Below are 19,250 nucleotides of genomic sequence, written 5' to 3' on the forward strand. Positions count from 1 at the left end.
AGTCTCAGGAGCTTTTCCCGCACAATGTCCACTTGCTTACTGCCATGCTCCTGGCCTATGATGATAATGGATCACACCTCTAAAAACTGTAAGCAAGCCCCAACTAAATGCTTTATTTCTTTAGAGTTACCTTAGTAATGACATCTCTTCATAGTACTAAAAGTGACCAAGACAATCATTTTCTCGAAAGCAGTCTTTATTCTTCTATCCTGTCCTTTTACTTTTAAGTAATCACTTTAAATCATCTGTTTAGTAGCTGTTCTTGTCTGTTAGAAAAAATAAATAACAGGCTCCGGGTCAAATGTAGCCCACAACCTCTGTTTAAATAAAGTCTGACTAGAGCTCAACCACACTCCTGTTTATGTTTTATCTATTAATGATTGGAACAGAGATCATAAGGCCTGAGAAACCTAGAATGGTAACTATTTGTACCTTAATGAGAAGTTTGTTGACCTCTTCAGTAGATTTTAAGCTCCATAAAACTGAAATCATGTTTATAATTTTCTTTTTGGTCTTTCCAACCCACAGAATAATACTTGGCACAAAAATACCTTTTGACTGCCTATATTTAAACCTGGTTGTTGTTTGTTTTTAGATCTATGTTTGTGTTTTGTCTGCATGTATGTATGTGCATCAGGAGTATGCCTGATACCAAGATGGGCCAAAGGAAGCCATCAGATATCTCGGAACTGGTTACAGATGGCTGTGAGCCACCATGTGGGTATTAGGAACTGAACTCGGATTCTTGGCAAGAACAAGTGCTCTTAACTAGAGATAACTCCTCAGCCTTTTACATCTCAGACTTTAACATATCTCTGTGATGCTTATGGGATCATATGAATCATCCACCATTTATCACATACTTTATAATCCCTTCTAATCCAGATGACTGCAGCATTGTAGTCCAATGAAAGTAGGAATTACTCAAGTAATATACAAATCAGATACATGCCATAGAAAAAAATAAAGAGCGCCTAACAACGAATCATAATCAGGGTTTAGAAAGGCTTCTCTAAGAAAATGATCTTTCAGATGAAATTTTAAGAGTCAACAGGTCAGAAAAACATGGGGGAGGCAGAGCAAACAAACTGGGCAACAAGAACATGGCATGTAATTGTTGGGAAATATGGCAAGTGTCAGTCATTGGCACTCTTGTAAAATAATAAACTATAATATGAATATTAAAAAACATTAACGATATCATTCTAAATAGACAAAGGGTTTCAATTAAGAAAAGTTCTCAATATACTACTTACAACACTGTAAAGCTTGAATCAGTCTGTTGTCCAAAAATAGAAAATAAGTAGGCTACTCTAGATCCCTGTCACTGTGTGTCCTGCAGTCATTAAAGTAACTGCTAGCTTGAATAAAAATGGCCCCCACAGGTTCATATGAATGATAGTCACCAGGGAGTAGTACTGTTCAAGGATTAGAAGGATTAGCAAGTATGGATGGCTGGAGAACTATGTTACTGAGGTAGGTAGGGGTTTTGAAGTTTCAAAAGTCCATGGCAGGCCCAGTGTTTCTCTGCCTGCTGCCTGTGGACCAGTGGACCAGGACATAGTTCTCAGTTACTTCTCCAGCACCATGTCTGACTGCCTGTCACCTTGCTCCCTAACATAAAGATCATGGACTAACCCTCTAAAATTTTAAGCAGGCCTATGGGTTTCAATGCTTTCTTTTGTAAGAGTTGCCTTGGTCACAGTGTCTCTCCACAACAATAGAACAGTGACTAAGTCAATAATGTATATGAAAAGTTTTAATTGGCATGGGGAGCTTTAGTACATTGCAGAATAAACTGTCCACACAAAACTAGGGCACTATTTCCACTGTGTAATATGTTCAGAGAAAATAATTCTAGAAATAATTGAACTAAAATGTTAATCAGACCATTTCTAGGAGGAGTTGAATATGCTTACTTTAATAGTTTTCCTTAATATCTGTGATGTACATTTAAAATATCAAATTGAAAATAACCCATTTGATTGAAAAACTAAAGAAATACAAGGGACAATCCATATTTAGACATCCAAGAATAGTCTTTTTTGATCTCTGGAATAAAGATATAGCACGAGGATCAAATCTCAGAAGAATTCAGCACCAATAAAAAAGGTTATTAAGGGAAGTTTTCCTGGAATTTGATTCAAACTGTGAAAATAAAGGTGTGGTAAGAACTTCAGGGCCAGGAAAACTATCTTGGAATATGTTGTTCCAAATAAGATTCTTTGGTTTGGACTACTGTTAATTGTTTAAATTGGAACCAATCTAGTCTTAACTTTTTTCCAGTGTTTTTTCAGTCTCTTCCAGACTACTTATATATAATCCATTAGAAATGTTTCAGTAGCAGTTGGGTATGGTGGCTCATACCCAGTACTTAAGCAGCTGAGGGTTGGACTGCCAAGAGTCCAGGGACAGCCTAGGCTACACAGTGGGTTCCATGTCAGTTTGAGCTACAAAATGAGATCTCATCTCCCCCTCCTGCCTGAAGAATTCTGAATATGTAATTTAAATTAGGGTCCTAGAAAGCTCAGACCTCAGTTGTAATATACTCTATTGTGAAAGTTTTTTAGCTTTGGTTTCTCAAAAAAATATCTCTTATAGGATTAGTAGGTTTCTCCTTAGAGATTCTTCCTTACTTACTGCTAAAGAACAAAAGTAGGAGAGAGAAAAATTTAGCTTCTCTCCTTCCAATTTAGCACTTCCAGCACACCACTCCCCCCCACCCCCAATAATTAGTTTAAAAGATAACAGGTAAGACCTTTAAAAGATTCATCTATGGATTGGTTTAAAATGAGAGAAATCAAAACCCATTTTGGAGCCCAACAAATACTTGATTAATTTTAGAAGACTTTATTTGTAATTATGTGTATTATGTACATGAGTGGCCATGTCCATGGAGTCCATAGAGGACATCAGATCTCCTGCAGCTGAATATACAGGTGACTGGAACAAGAGTCTTGGGAAATGAACTCTGAGCAGAACTTCAAGAGCAGCAAATGCTCTTAACCACTGACCTACCTTATTTGCTTAAAAACAAATCTTATCAAAGATCACCATCTGAAGTCAACTATAATTTATTGTAGTTTATTTGTATTTGACACTGAATAGGAAGAACAAATTCAAACTCAGTCTTTTCTATTGTCACGGAACACTTCTGATACCACAAGTGTGAGGATTTCCCCCTACTCACTTAGCAAGCCACTGGTGCCTCTAGTTCAGTTCAGTTCTCACACTAATCTACAGAATAGCATCAAATCTGAGAGCTGAAGACTCAATCATCAGTGGTCTTCCGCTTACAGAAGACTCCAGGTTGTTTAATCTGTGCTTATGAGTGGCAATACTTCCAGGTTTCCATAACTCCTATTAAGGCTCAATTATTTTCAGGGGTGGTTTAAAGAACTCAGAAACACTTAACTTGCTTCAGTTTATTATAAAGAAAATTGGTGAGAAGATTGCTGAAAGGTACACAGCTTCCATGCACCTCCAGCATACTACTACCATCCATGTGTTCAGCTCTCCAGGTCTCTGAATCCTACCCTTAGGTTTTTATTTATGGAGGTTGTTATCCAGCATACTTGATAAAATTGGTGCTCAATTCACCTTCAACTATTCACAAGCCCCCAGAGGTTGGAGGATGGGGTTGAAAGTCTTAATCTCTAATCTTGCTTTGATCTTTCTGATGATTAGTCCCACCCAGAAGGTGGCCAGACATCAACTGTTAGCATACAAAAAGACACATTACTTTGACAATCTCGAGGATTATATTACTCATATGCTAAGAAACCAGGCTGAACATATTTCACAGCATCACATACACAAAAGCCCAAGTAATTATCTTAACAATCTTATCCCTCAAATTTGTTTTATAATCAATGTAAATGATCTTTTTTCAGACAACTGGGAGAAAAATCTTGATTCTGCTCTCCTGGGTATGAAATTTGAAAGCTTTTAAACTCAACTCTGTTGTTTCCTCTGCCCTTCCTTACTTGATAAACTCATATATATATACGTATATATATATGTATATATATATATATACACACACACACACATATATATATATATATATACACACACATATATATATATATATATTATACGTGTGTGTGTTATGGTTCATAGCTATAGATAGTAAAGAGAGCACTCTAGGAATTGGTTGAGAATAACAAGTTTTCGCTGGCTTTAGAAATATATGGGGCATCTCTGATTGTTACAACATGTAATATCCAGGGAATGAGGATGGTAAATGTCCTGTACAATGACTGTTTCACAGGAAACACAGGGCTCCCAGGGCCCCTTTGCATGGTTTAAGGATCTGCTGTCAGAAAAATCTATAAATTCCTGATTTTTTTGCCTCAATATTTGATTATTGTGATGGTTTTTGTATATGCTTGGCCCGGGGAGTGGCACTATTGGAGTAGGTGTGTTTTTTTGGGTGTGGGCTTTAAGACCCTCATCCTAGCTGCCTGGAAGCCAATATTCTGCTAGCAGCCTACAGATGAAGATGTAGAACTCTCAGCAACTCCTGCACCAGGCCTGCTTGGATGTTCCCATGTTCCCACCTTGATGATGATAGACTCAATCTCTGAACCTATAAGCCAGCTCCAATTAAATGTTGTCCTTTTAAGAGTTGCCTTGGTCATTGTGTCTGTTCACAGAAGTATAACTCTAACTAAGACAATTACTAAGGTAAGTCCAGTGACACAGCAGAACATACATAAAGGCAAAGACTATATATGTCTTTTCCTACTAGCCACCTGTCTTAGTCAGGGTTTCTATTCCTGCACAAAACATCATGATCAAGAAGCAAGTTGGGGAGGAAAGGGTTTATTCAGATTATACTTCCTCATTATGCTCATCACCAAAGGAAGTAAGGACTGTAACATATACAGGGCAGGAAGCAGCAGCTGATGGAGAGGCCATGGAGAGATGTTACTTACTGGCTTCCTTCACCTGGCTTGCTCAACTTGCTTTCTTATAGAACCCAAGACTACCAGACCAGGGACAGTACCACCTACAATCAGCCCTCTCACCCTTGATCACTAACTGAGAAAATGCCTTCCAGCTGGATCTCATGAAGGTATTTCCTCAAGGGAGGCTCCTTTCTCTGTGATAACTCCAGCTTGTGTCAGGTTGACATACAAAACCAGGCAGTACACTACCTATTTGTCTACTGTCTGAATGATGTTTCCTGAGGACAAGACAAAATCAGAGTCCAAGTGACAAGCATGTTGTATATATGACTGAGTCAAGGTACTGAAAATTCTAAGATGCTATGATCTTCATTTGAATTAAAATTTGCTGCATGTGCATAAAGAAGGTGGTAACATCCAAGAAATGCAAGTGAGCAAAACATCCTATAAGTCCCTTCTTACTTATGTTTCTTTCCTGAGACTAATCACTTACCTGAAAATCACATAAAGAACAATCTAGACTTTGTTTCTTTTAGTTCTTCCTTACTCATCAGTAAGCAGAAGGTAGAGAATATTGTTAGAACATATGCATAACAGGAAGGGAAATAAAAACAGTTGAGTTCATTTTGTGCTGAGTTTACACTGTTGTGACATCACAAATACATATGGATGTAGAAGCCATGAAATTCCAATCAGGTACTGTTAAATTTGCATTTTAAACTGCTTTGTGCAATATAAAGATGAATGGTGTAATTCATCATAGGAATTTACATTTTCTTTTTTTTTCTTAAAGTGATAGTAAAAAACAAATTAAATCAAGGATGGCACTGCATGCCTCTAACCCTAGCACTCAGAAAGCTAGAACAGAAGGATCATATATGTTCCAGGCCAGTCTGGGCTACAAATCAGAAAATTTGGAAAACAACATTGCCAGTGGAAAGAGAAAGGGGAAAGAGAAGAAGAGGAGGCAGTAACAACATGATAGTTTAGTATAGAAAATGACATTTTGTCTCTGTACCTGAATCATAAGCCTACATTTTCATATTGCTCTGAGGCCCACAAATTAATGCAATTAGACATGACTGGGCTTTTAAAAATTTTTATTTTATTTTATTTCTTTTTTTTTTTTTAAGTAGTAAGGGATTTATATCACACAAATCTTTCAAAGCCAGAGAGTCAGGTTCAGATAGTAGTTAGAAACAACTTCCAGGAAAAACAATGCCTAGAAAAACGTACACCTCATATTAGTGTAATTCTTGTGGAAACTCATAAATACATACTATCTACCAGTCATCATTTGTGACAACAGACAAAAGTTAGCACTCCTCACAGAAGAATCAGACTCTCATTATGGTGTTTGCCAGAAAAGCTCATCTTTCCAAATACAGGTGAATGGTAATGTTGTCCACTTTGATTCAGTACATTTGATTGCTGAAAACTAAACATGCTGAAGCCAGCTTGTGATTTATATTTAAGTAAAAAGTCATTCTGGTGGCTTGGGAGTAACTTTAGAAACTTGAATATTAAATATTAGAGTTTAGATATTTGGCTAAAATTAAATATTTATCATCACATGACTAATCTAATATTAGTACCCTAGCTGCAAGGGAGTCTGAAAACCAGTTTTTATTACTATATTTATATTATTATAAAAGCCAGCTTCTAAAGTACAGAAGAGCAAGCTAGAAGGTTATGATGGTTAATCTTCATTGTTAACTTGGTCAGATTTAGAATCACCACAGAAATACAAGGGCATTTCTAGAATGGTTTAACTGATGAGGGAAGACCCACACCGACTGTGAACATCAATGTTTTATAATCTTGAATCCCTGCATAAATTAAAAGATGAAACTGAACTGAGCATCTTTCTTTGCTTCCTAAGTGGACAAAAATGAGCTGTTATCTCACATTCTCACGACCATGTCTTCCTCACATTTACAGAGTTTATTCCTTAGAACTTTAAACCAAAATAAATTCTTTTCCTCCTTATGTTTCTTCTTGTCAAGTGTTCTGGACATAGTGATGAAAGCCAGTAATATAGAATGGGCTGCCTGTTGTTGACTAAGTCACCATATACCTACCCCTTCCCCCTCATAGATGGTCTCTGCCTACAATTCCAGATAAGTGTTAAAAGCAAATGTTTTCACCTGATGTTTAAAAATATTGTCATGGAAGGGTTGAAAGGCTCTGAGTAAATAGGTGAGATGATAAATGTCAGTCAATGAGCTCCAATAACTGACAAATGTTAACTGCTTGTGATATACAGGGCTGGCTGGTGGCATTGCTAAGAATTACAGCAGTATAAAATTGAGACTACTATATTATATTTTGATGAAGTCCATGCATACTTTTTAAATTATATTGCTTCTAACTGATGGACATCATGGAAATCACTGGTGTTGTCCATCTGACATTCTGATTGTATAAAATGTTTTTTGTACCAAAGAACACATGGTAAGTGCATACATACACTGCAGATGAACAAAAGGCTTGTGTGTGGAAGTCATATTTTAAAGTCACCTCTATAGTCTTCTAATACTTAAGCCAATTTGTAAAAAATTCTCTGTACTATAGCTGTTAGTAGGTTACATCCTAGTCTTGCCACTTATTATGATGCCCTTGAGGCAAATTTACTGTATTGATTAGTCTCAAATCACCCTAAGCATAAATTCATATTAACATTTGTTATTATGGAACGCTGCTTTCTGCAATGTGTCCCTTTAAGCCTTTTGATTTTATGTGAAAATCCACAATTGACTGTGAACAAGGAGCTCTCACCCCACTCCAGATACAAGGCAATATAACAAGCAGTAAAATGCACCTGTATAATTTTTTAAGTGGGACAGAATGAGCTCTACTTTGGATGGGTGACTGTCAAGTGTCCTAATTCCGGTGGCAAATTTCAAAGCTGAAACTGTAGTTTCTGCTTCCTATTACTTTAATCTTTTTGTTGGGGCGGAATGGGGGGGGGGCGGCGGCGGCGACGACTCACGTGTGAAAAACGAGGCCTAAAAAAAACAAATTATTTGTCCGAGGTCACGCCCAGTATTAGTGACCAAGCCAGACAAAATCCATAGGTCCTAATTTAAAACATCCACACCAGCAGCATCTGTTGCCCCCCGCACCCCTCAATCCCTAACAGAGCCACTTCATCTCCTTTCTTGCTCCAAATAAAGTTGGTTTTTATTTTGTGTCTTACCCCACCCCCTTTTTCGTCTGTGTCAACCTGTAGTAAAATCTTGCACTATGAGTGAATGAAAACACGCCGATTTTTAGGAGCCTTTCCCTTTTACCAACATTTTCTCTGAAAGGCTCTCGGGGCTCCCCGAGCTGCCGCGAGAGGAGTGGAGGGAGGGAGGTGAGTGGAGCAAACAAGTCTTTCCGTGTTCTCGCTCGTGCCGCGTGTGTGTGTGGGGTGTGTGTAGCCTGCGCGGGGGAACCCACAGTGGTTGTCCTAGTGCGAGAGGGGCAGGCGGGGGGGGGGCGGGAGAAAACCACGACGGTGGGAAATCCCTGTGCTGTCGGTGTATCTGCCCAGCCTGGGCAAAGCTGGGCAGGGCCGCGCGTGAATAAATCTCCTTAAGTGGCCGGGCGCGCAGACACTGCAGCACCGCAGAAGAGGAGGAGGGCGAGGCGGGGCGCGAGGCTCGCCCGGAGCGGGGGGGGGGGGAGGGGAGGGCGGAGGAGGGAGCGAGCGCCAGGGCGGCCCTTTTATAGGCCGAGGCCCGCGCGCCCCCGCCCCTCGAGCTGGCCCGGGCTCCAGCTCCGCCGCCGCGTTACCTGAGAAGGGCCGGCACGTCCAGCGCTCCGCCCGCCCGCCCGCTCGCCCGGCCCGCCCTCCCTCCTTCCCACCCTCCCGCGAGGCCAGGGCCGCCCGAGGTCTGTGCCGCGCCTCCCTTCTCCCGCGGGCGGCTTCCCTTACCTTGTGAAAACAAAACAAAACAAAAAAATATCCTCTCCGCGGCAGCCCCCGCCTCTTCCGTAAGATGTGACATGGCGGTCGGCGAGGGGAACTGGGAAGCCGCCAAAACCCTGCGCCCCTCTGAGCCTATCCATGCTATCGGCGCTCCCCGGGCCCCGCCGCAGTGACCCGGCCCACAGGCCGAATCATCGATTCCTCGGCGCGCGGCGCGCGGCCCGGCTTCCCGCCAGCTTCTTCCCCAGCCGCGCGCTCCGAGTTGGGGAGAACCCCCTCCTCGCCCCCTCCCCTCCCCTCCTCTACCCCCTCCCACCCCGGGCGCGCGCCCGCCCGCCTCCTCCCCCTCCCGTCGCCGCTCGCGCGCGCGCGCACACACCCCTCCTCCCCTCCCCCAGTGGTTGCGTCCGTGACATCATCATCATGGCAACAAGAGCTGCAGCCTGGGACCGAGGAGCCCGTGTGATTCCCGGCGGCGGCGGCCGTGGCGGCAGCAGCAGCGGCACCACCCGACCCGACGAACGCGCGAGGGCTTCTCTCCCGCTGCCTCTCGCCGGGAGCGTCTGAGGAGGCGGCGGCAGCACACAGCCTCCGCAGCCTCCGCGCGCCGCCGCCGCCGCCGCTCGTCCCGGCGTCCGTGCGAGGGGCGGGGGGGAAAAGCCGAACCGAGGAGGAAGGGGAGGAGGCGCCTCTGCGGAGCCCGCCGCCGCCGCTGCTGCCAGGTCGCTGAGTGGAGGGGAGGCGGTGGCGGTGGCGGCGGCGGCGAACATGTTTTCTGTGCGGATAGTGACTGCCGACTACTACATGGCCAGCCCGCTGCCGGGGCTGGATATCTGCCAATCCCCGCTCACCCAGCTCCCTGTCAAGAAGGTGCCGGTGGTACGAGTCTTCGGGGCGACCCCGGCAGGTAAGCGGGAGCGGGCGGGAGCGGGAGCGCGGGCGCCGGGTCGTCGGGGCTGCCCTCCCTCCGCGCACTCGCGCGCACGCCGCCGCCGCCGGCCCTCTCCGGGGTCGCTGCGGAGTCTGCCCTGTTCTCGGCTTTGCTCGCCTTCTCTCTCGCGCGCGTGACAGGAGGCGCTAAAGAAAAAAAATGTGGGTTCGCGTGAGCGCTGCGCCCCCCTCCGCGGCAGAGAGGCGGCGGGCGCCCGGTCTCTCCTTTGCGAGCGGCGAGCAGGCTGGAGCCCCTGCCTCGGTGGGTCGGGTGGCTGCGCCTCGTCCCCAAGGACGAGTTCGCGGGTCCTTAGAGGTCGTTCCCCGGCGGAGACCCCGGCCACTCGCTACGTGTCCCTAGTGCCCCGTTCGAGAAATGGCTTTGAGGGCAGAGGCGAAGTGTCAGGCGTGTTGTCCGTCGCTCCCCGTTGCCTCTGTTCACCCTCGCTCTCCTCTGCCCCTGCCGGAGATGCTGTGGCTGTAGAAAGTGGCGCCCGGGGCCAGATAATTTTTCTCATTGAAGTGACCATGTGGCTCTTCTGTGAGTGCAGGTCGTGACTGCTTAGAGTTTAATGCCTCGGCAGGGACAGAGCGGCATCCTCAGGTGCAATGCTTTCAGGAAATGTGCATCCATGGAAATAGGAACTACGTGTTTGTGTCGCCCAACATAAAATACTACACCTAATGGGGGTGGATTCGTTAGGAAACACAGCCAAGCTCAGCAGCATAGACATTTTAAAATTCCTCTAGGCTGGGTTGCAGGGTTGCATTTTTAAAATAGATTTTTTTTTTTAAAGCCATTTTGAAGAAATGGTGGGGGGAAATGACAAGCTATGTTCTGGAACACTCTTTGGGATTTATAATATAAATAGGTTAGAGGCCAGATATACAAGGTTTTGCGTTTTTATTTTTCAGTTTTGCTTCTTTTTACATGCTTTAAACTGTTAAGATGAAATGATAAAGCCGTATTCTGGAGGACGATGTTCTTACCAAGGTATAGCCTTATGGGGTTTCAGACGGCATTTCCCACTTGATGCTCTTTGCCTTCGTCGCCATTCATCTTTATTACTACAGTCAGCTTCTGTGGACTACCAAGACAATACCATTTCCCAAAATACAGACACTCGTTCTAAGCTACTACCTTTTAATGTGAATTCTCTTTGTTAACAATGTCAATGACATAAATAAGGCTGGGTAAAAGACTCCTTTCTCAAGTAGAGTTTGGTGCTGAGAACCTTGGAAGATAGAGAATCGGAATGCTGGTAACAGTTGGTAGAAAGTATAGCATTTGAGACGTGGAAGACTGGAAAATAAGAGGCATTATGATGTTCTGGAGGATAGGTTTTCTACCTTTTTAAATGCTGTGCTGCTGTCTTTGTTTTGATTTGGAATCTCAGGGTAATACACTGCCTGTTCTCCCTTCAGCTGCAGAGGATGATAGTGAAGTTGATTTTCAAGTTGTAGAGCAACATGCTAATAGGATATTGTTGTGGTGGTCCAGTTTGTACGGTGGTTGAGTTACAGGTTTTCCTGCTACACTCACTCAATATGTATCCGTGAGTGATTTTAAAACTATTATGTAGGAAAGCTTTTGTTTGTGCGATTGCATGGGTTTCACTTGCTATTAGCCGATTCTGTGAAAGAGTATCTTTTACAAATAGACTGGTGTAGACACTTGTGTTTCTGAATGTTGGAATGTGAACTATTTCATAAGAAATATTTATCTCTTCTTCTTGAATATCTTACAGTAGGTCGCCAGCCTCCAACTAAAAAGAGAAACCCTCTATGTTTTTTGTGGCGTACTTGGAAATGTATACTCTAAATGAAGAAAAAATAAGTACTTTTGATACAGGCAAAAGCAATCATCACGTTGCTAAGGAGTATCAGGTTGCTAAGGAGTATCAGGTTGCTAAGGAGTATCAGGTTGAAGGTATAATTCACAGGTTAAAGCAAAAGTTTCTGTTTCAAGCATGACACATAGATGGATGTAAATGTCAGTTTAGGACTCAGTAATTGGTTCATTAATATATGGTAATAGTTTACCTGCTTGTGAGATACCTTGGTGCTGAGGTCAGAGAGAAAACAATAAAATAATTCCTTACATAGTATAAAACAAATCTTGTTTCCTCAACGTGAGAAAAAAAAAACTGAAGGCATACACTTAAAGTCTCCAGTTTTTATAAATCAAGCATTTTTAATGTCAGAGACCCCCCCCCCCAGTAGAGTTAATATTAATCCAGACTCAATGAAAACTACCCTGCAGAATTTTCTTCTTTAAATTCTCTTTCCAAAGAAAACAACTAGTCCAGGCCATGTAGATTTAAAACTTGGAAATAATGTAATAGAGCGGCCAGAATATTTTATTAAAAATCAGTGTTTGGTGGGTGTGGCGCTGAATGCCTATCCTCTGTCCCTGGTGGCCAAGGCAGGTGGATCTCTGAGTTCAAGGCTAGTCCAGCCTAGTTAGCTAGTTTTGGAGACCCAGGACTACACAGAGAAACCCTGTCTTGAAAAACCAAACCAACTAACCAGACAAAATTTGAATGCTAGAATTTTTAATGAAAACAAATTTACTATTACAAAATTCAGACATATTACTAACGTGTAAACTATGTTAATGAACATTTGTAACACCTGTAAGTCTTCACCTTGTAGGTGTTAACTTTGGAAGTCTGTAATTCTTTGATTTGGAGAAAAGATTTTTTTTTTTCTTAAACAGAATTTGCTATTCAAAGGAGATCCAATATCGGCAGAAGAAAGTTTCTCTCAAAATGGCTATTGAATTATAAATTCTGAGTCAATTGGATTACTGCTGTTGCAGGAAAAGTAATTTTCTGCTTTAGGAAACAGTCCAGTTAACTTTTGTTGTCCTGTCTTAAGGACATATTTGGAGTAATGTAAATAAATGTCTTGGATTTAAACACCTGTGTTTTGAGTTTGTGAAATTTGAAAATATTTTTTTAAATAGCATATTCAGACTTGAATGTGAATTTTTGACTGATTGGTTTGATCATTTGCTAATTGAACATAGTGATTCCTTATAAAAGTCACTTAATTTTTTTCATGTGAGTGAGGGAGTTACGTTTTAGAAACTCTTAGTTCTTTAAACTCACTAATTTTTTTTTTAACATCTCTTTGGTGTGTGTGTATATCATGTATTAAAACACCATGGTGTGTGTGAGTACATGTGTGTATTCAAGCCCCATGGTGTGTGTGAGTACACGTGTGTATTCAAGCATCATGGTGTGTGTGTGTGTGTGTGTGTGTGTGTGTGTATGTGAGTACCCAAGCACCATGGTGACATTTGGAGGTCAGAGGGACTCATTCCACCCTGTGGGTTCCTAGGACCCAGGTCATCAGGCCAGGCAGCAAGTGCCTTTACCAGCTAAACCTTCTCATTGGCACTAAACTCATTGTTTTTGAGTTGTGAGCATAGCTAGCCTTTAACAGCTGAGCAATCTTTCCAGATCCCTAAATTCATTTCTAAAAAAAGTCTTGAACATTACTTTGATGCATTATTATTTGAATATTATTTGATGTGTCCCAAGCATTATCATTGTAGAAAAAAATTATAGTAACGTTCTAGTAATTTGTGGGGGAAAAAAGGAATGTGAATAAAGTATGGGATCATGTCTTTTTCATTTCTATCTGCATGGGTGTGACTATTCACATACAAGGCTGCTGAGGACCTGACTCAGGTGAGGAACTGTTTGCTGCCCAGAATCCACGTCTCCACTTTTGCTTCAGTGCTTGCTGTGCTCCCTGCACGTTGAGCTTAGTTGAGCCTTTCCCAGGTTAAACATAATTACCCTTTGAAAGCGATTCCCTGCTGAGATGCAGAGGAGGAGTAAGTTAGGTGTTCTCGTTCTAAGTCATTGAACAAAGTAGGTCAAACAGACTAGTGAGGGAGCTGTTTGCTTTCAAGATTACTGTAAGGAACTTTTACTACTACTACTATTACTATTATTATTATTATTTTATTTATTTATTTTTTTTTGAGACAGGGTTTCTCTGTGTAGCCCTGGCTGTCCTGGAACTCACTCTGTAGACCAGGCTGGCCTCGAACTCAGAAATCTGCCTGCCTCTGCCTCCCAAGTGCTGGGATTAAAGGCGTGTGTCACCACGCCCAGTTTACTACTACTTTCTTGTACATTTTCCTCCTATTTGGTGAATAGTTGTATAGATTGTTGTAGATCGCAACATGAAATCTGGTGAGTTCCTTTTTTTTATATAATTCTGGAATTCTACATGAATTATAGGTGCTTACTTGATTGATTTATTCTTATATTTTATAAACCTAGCTGTAATGAACTATTATAACTGGTAGATTATTAAATATATTTGAAATGAGTATGATTTTGTAAATGATTACGCTTAACTCAGATTATAAAAAAATTTGAATCTTGTTCATTCTTTTAGCTAAACATTCAAAAATATTTTAAGATCATGTAAGACCTATTCAAGTTATAATTGTTAGAGATTTCTTTTGGAGCGCACAGATCTAGTCATGCTAATCACAAATGAAGTTGTCCACTTTAATTTGTATTTTAAGTCCTGAATAAAAAGCTTTACCAGTTTTACATACTATATTTGACTAAAGTCAGATCAGCACATTAGGAGCAGGCAGGGACCCTCTTTTTGTCTAGAACAGGATGGAGAAGCTACTATGTGTGTATCAACCTATTCTCTGTGCCTTTGTTAAAGCAGGATTACCCACCACCAACTCAGAAAACAGGAAGCAACAAATATGAAAATATAAATTGAACATAAAATTATTAGGCTAATGCAGAAATGTAGGATATAGTGATGACTCCAAAAGGAGGACTTGATGACCACCCTGACAGGGAAATCCAGGGAAGGCTTCGTGAAGGAAGTATGGGTCAAGTAATCTAAAAATTTTAAGAATTAAATATTCTGAATAGAGGAACAGTTACAAAGTAATTTACAAATGAGGAAAACTTCTCTCTGTAGGGCAGCTTAGCAATGTATTCCAATATACCAGGAACTGGTGCATTAAAATGTTCCCTTTTGACCCATTAATTCTAGTTTCAGGGATTTTAATCGATGAATATAAATCTTTTTGGCAAATCTGATTATCTTTTGAATCCATCTACTTTTCATTATTCCATCACCATCCTAGTGTAAGCTCCTAGCATTTTTGATAGCATTTACTACAATGGCCTCCTAATCTTGATTTAATCCCAATCTACTCTGCCCCTGCTAATCTGATTACTACACTGTAATCAGATTTTTTCCAAAATTTAATCCTGATTACATCACCCTATATGCTTTAGTAGCTTTCAGTTATATTTAGAATACAGACAAAATTCCTTGTCTTAATGTGGTGTCAATCACCTGTCTACAAGGGCTTGCATACTGTGGCCCTACTTTTCTGTTCAGTCATGGCTTGAGCCATGTTCTTGCCTTGCTCTTTGTATTCCAGCCATATTGGCATTATGTTAGCCCCTTCTTGCTATGCTCCTCCCACAATGAGGGGTTTGTACTTGCTGTTCCCTCTGAGTAGAAGATTTTGTCTTCTTCTAAAACTCCAGTTTATCTTTCCTCAGGGAAGCCTTCCCAACCTAGAAGTTTATTATTCTGTATATGTTGGAGATTAATACTTAGTTTTTCCTCATTGTAACCTCCAAAATGCTAGTAATGGTTTTTGTTGTTGTTCACAATTATAGACCTATACTTACCAGCGTGCTTGAAGCATGAGCATTCATTGCAAAAACTAATCAATGGATGATAGTCATCACAGAAAATAACCCATATATCTAACAAATGGGAAGTCACTTCATAAATGGAGCATATTCCAGCAAAACATTCATTCCTAAATCATGTTTTAGATTATATAACTGTTGTGAAAATATTAGCTTACAAAATAATCATTTAAATGCAGAAAATTTTATTTATTGAAATATAAAGGTTGGTTCTCTGTAGAAAGTCTTCTGTATTTTTCAGATTTTTCTGCAGATAACATATATTGACTTAATAGTTTGTAAAAGACTGCTCACATGTTTGTTAAGAAAAAGCCAGTTTTCTAGATGGGTTTCAGAAGCATAGTAAGGGAAAGGTATGAGACTCATTTGGGTCTCCAAAATAAATATCCACTAAAGTGCATAATTAATTGCATTATGGTGTTTTGATCTTGATTATTAACTGAGAAAATGTCAAAAGCATTTTTTGTAAAGCAAACTAACAATTTTTAGATTGACATATCTATTTGTTTGTGAAGTTGTTTTAATTTTAAAATGTGGGAGTAGGTGTCTGAAAGTGTGCTTTCTTGTAATGAGTGTCAGACGCTGGGGCTTGTGCATACCAGGTGAGTGCTCCAGCTGAATTCTCGCTCCAGGACTTAAGATGGTTTTGACACACAATAGTAATGCAACAGAGTAAAACTCAGAAATGAATTCATATGTGTTAGCACTTTAAAACAAAGATACTATTTTTGATTTATAGTTGAGAAATGATTATTAAATAATGATCTTTGTAGATAGATTGCTACTATTCTGATCAAAAAATAAGTTGTCTTCCAGAGTTGTCAAAAACATGTGAAATAAGGAACAGGATCATATTTTTGATGTGGTTTAGGAATGATGAATGGCTTTCAGAGTATGAAAAAACTGAAGCTAGATTCTCAATTTTCTTTTTGTTTTTTCGAGACAGGGTTTCTCTGTGTAGCCCTGGCTGTCCTGGAACTCACTCTGTAGACCAGGCTGGCCTCGAACTCAGAAATCCACCTGCCTTTGCCTCCCAAGTGCTAGGATCAAAGGCGTGCGCCACCACTGCCCAGCTAGATTCTGAATTTTATAACACAAATAAAACTCCATTTTTGGAAAAAACACAAGGTAAAAGGAAAATAAAACTTGTAAGCTCATTTGTACTTTTGAAAAGGGCCCGCTTTTTTCCCAATAAATAGCTCCTACCAATAGAGAAGTGAACAAAGATAATTCATGTGAAAAGTAGTATATGTATATAATATGCCTTATACAGTTATAATTATGGCTGCAGCATATTTCATCATCTGTCATATTTGCAAAGCTACTTAGGATAAGTTGAGAATGGTGAAGAAAGTGGCAGTTTCAGACATTGGTGATGAGATCATAAAGTCCTTGGGCCCCATGTAAAGCCATTTGGAAAGGTTCAAAATTAGAAGTGCGCTTTTATTACAAACCAGCAGTCCCACCGAAGGCTTTTATATTTCCCATTTTGCATATGTGTCAAATGGAATATAAGATTATCTGTGGCAGCACTGTGATAAAATAATGCCTGTGCAGCAGTAGTGCCATGTCTTAAGAGGAAAAGGGCAAAGTGAAGGACTGGAGTATGTTTTAGATAGAGATAACAGTGCAATGCATATGTACTACTGACTTCAGAACTAAATTGTGATAGTAGTTACCACCAGTGATTAAAACTGGTTAAGTTGTAGCTACAGGAATGAGTAAAGCAGAAGAGAAGGAACAGGTCTTAATAATTGCTGTGAACAGTTGCAAAATGATTGTTACAGTGCTGTTTAACATTTTATTTTGTTAGTGATCTTTTAATCGGAGCCTTTAATTGATGGGTGTAGCTCCTTGGAGAGTGGCCATAGTGAATTAGAGAATCCAAAAAGGAGGCTTTTGGGGGGTACTAATAAATACCAGGATGAGTAATGTTTTTATTAGATACCTGAAGTGTGTTAAAGTGCTTCACTAATTGGAATGACATCAGCCGTAAGCCACAGCTGTTTCTTGAGGAATAGAGATTTTTGGAGCTACTCTGAGCTTGTATTCAGAGTACCTGAGGAGCATGCCATCCAGTGCAAGGCGCATCTCACTGATGATGACAGGGAAGCAGAAGGTGCTTGGGGCGCTAGAGACAGGTCGGGGAAGGACCATCTCTAGGGCCAATGCTTGCCGTGTGCATTGGTGGACCATCTTAGATGGCTGCAAGGTAGCTATCTAATAGAAGATGTGTGTCCCTTTTAAAAAATCATTCTTGATGTGAAGTTTGGATTTACAATTTACACATAATATGAATTTTTGCATTATATATATATGTATATATATATACACACATATATACATATATATATATCAAAGGATATCTATTGTAATACTCTAAATCTTAACTTTTCTTTATGTATATTTTTCACTAACCACCATGCAGATATTCTGTGTATTCTTCTGCTGTCCAAAGTGTTCACTACCAGTATCATAGTGAGGGTGGAAAAACACCATTTTTGACATCCTTATATATGTGTGTGTGTATGAAACTGTGTATGGTAATGCATGCATATACTATATATGATACATATAAATATTCACACATGAGTTTTAGACAGACATCTTCAGGCTGTGTCCAGTAGTTGGTTAGTATGGGTCAAGATATGAAAACTGTGAATCGTGACAGATCTCACTACTTCACATTGTCCCTTTCTCTCTCAAATTTGAAGGGCTATAATGAGACGCTATTGATGACAATTGAAAGATGAAATACAGAACACTGGAAGAATTACTAATTTCTTTTACATAGTTTGAAACTGTGTCTAGAAGAGGAGAGAATAGATTTGAGTAAGCTTTGTGTGTGTGTGATGACTGTTCTTTAAGAATAAGTAAAACATATAACGAAGAATTTAGGACACCTATAAATGAAAATCAATATTAGAATTAGACATAATCAAAAATGTATCAGACTTCTCAGATTCCTTTGCTGGAATGCATTTTGTTCTGGCTTTTCATTCAGTTAATATAAAGAAAAAAAAAAGAAGAAAAAAAAAAGATTGCAGTTTAAGTAGGTTGCATTTAAATAGTGTTGGTTGCCATCAGCTTTAGTTGTTTCAAAGGAATATTTATGAATGTAAGGAGTGTGATATGTGATATGCTATGCAGTGTGTGTTACTTTGTTACCTAGCTGCTGTTTTAACACTAGCGTGATATTAAATAAGAGGAAATAATGTGACTTAAGATACAGTCAACTTTGGATACAATTATGAATAATTATATTAACTTGCAATTGCCATGCAAATATAAAGAATACAGAAATGGGTATTTTAGAAGATCAGAAAGATACTCACTGTCCAAACATGATGCAGATGCATTAGGAGACCAGAACAAATTAGAAATAAAATCAGACTCCCAGTTACAATCCTTTAACCTTTGGGCGATTTTAAAAAAATTATTGTTTTGAAGATTCCCATGTTTCTTCTGGTTCTAACAGAATTTTTTAAAAAGTATTTCAAATTATTTAAATGAAAACTCTGGTTGCTTAATTAGTATTGTGAAACTGGACTGTTTTCTGCAGCAGAAATTGCGTATGTTCAGCAGAGTGACTTCTGAAGCACATGGCAGTCATTATCAGTGGGCAGTGATTCACATGTATCTTCTGGCCAGTTCTATTGTAGCTTTAGGTGAGAGGTTTGGGAAATACTAAGAATTTGAAATCAGTTTCCTTGGGGGTAATTATTGAATTTTCTTTGGGTTCAGAGAACATTAACTATATTAACAAAT

General features: G+C 40.2%; 1 protein-coding gene and 1 long non-coding RNA gene across 11 annotated transcripts in view; one reads left to right on the plus strand and one right to left on the minus strand.

Moving 5' to 3' along the window:
* Positions 1 to 9,074, minus strand: part of LOC147002625 (uncharacterized) — a 91,700-nt gene extending 82,626 nt beyond the window's left edge. For all 6 annotated transcript variants that reach the window (XR_015048406.1, XR_015048405.1, XR_015048401.1 and 3 more), the window contains exon 1: positions 8,836 to 9,074. This is a non-coding gene — a long non-coding RNA (uncharacterized LOC147002625). The remainder of the gene's footprint in view (positions 1 to 8,835) is intronic.
* A 122-nt stretch (positions 9,075 to 9,196) lies between these two features.
* Positions 9,197 to 19,250, plus strand: part of Rev3l (REV3 like, DNA directed polymerase zeta catalytic subunit) — a 149,767-nt gene continuing 139,713 nt past the window's right edge. For 2 of the 5 annotated variants that reach the window (XR_015048410.1, XR_015048411.1), the window contains exon 1: positions 9,197 to 9,736. Coding sequence is in view for 2 of the 5 variants with exons in the window: in XM_085842783.1 (XP_085698909.1) it covers positions 9,598 to 9,736 (139 nt within the window). In the remaining 3 variants the exon portion in view is untranslated. The remainder of the gene's footprint in view (positions 9,737 to 19,250) is intronic. The other 3 variants (XM_085842783.1, XM_085842784.1, XM_085842785.1) reach the window with 2 other exon arrangements.

This window comes from Mus caroli, unplaced genomic scaffold, assembly GCF_978045245.1.
Source record: "Mus caroli unplaced genomic scaffold, Mus_caroli_1 scaffold_9, whole genome shotgun sequence".
Classification (NCBI taxonomy): Eukaryota; Metazoa; Chordata; class Mammalia; order Rodentia; family Muridae; genus Mus; species Mus caroli.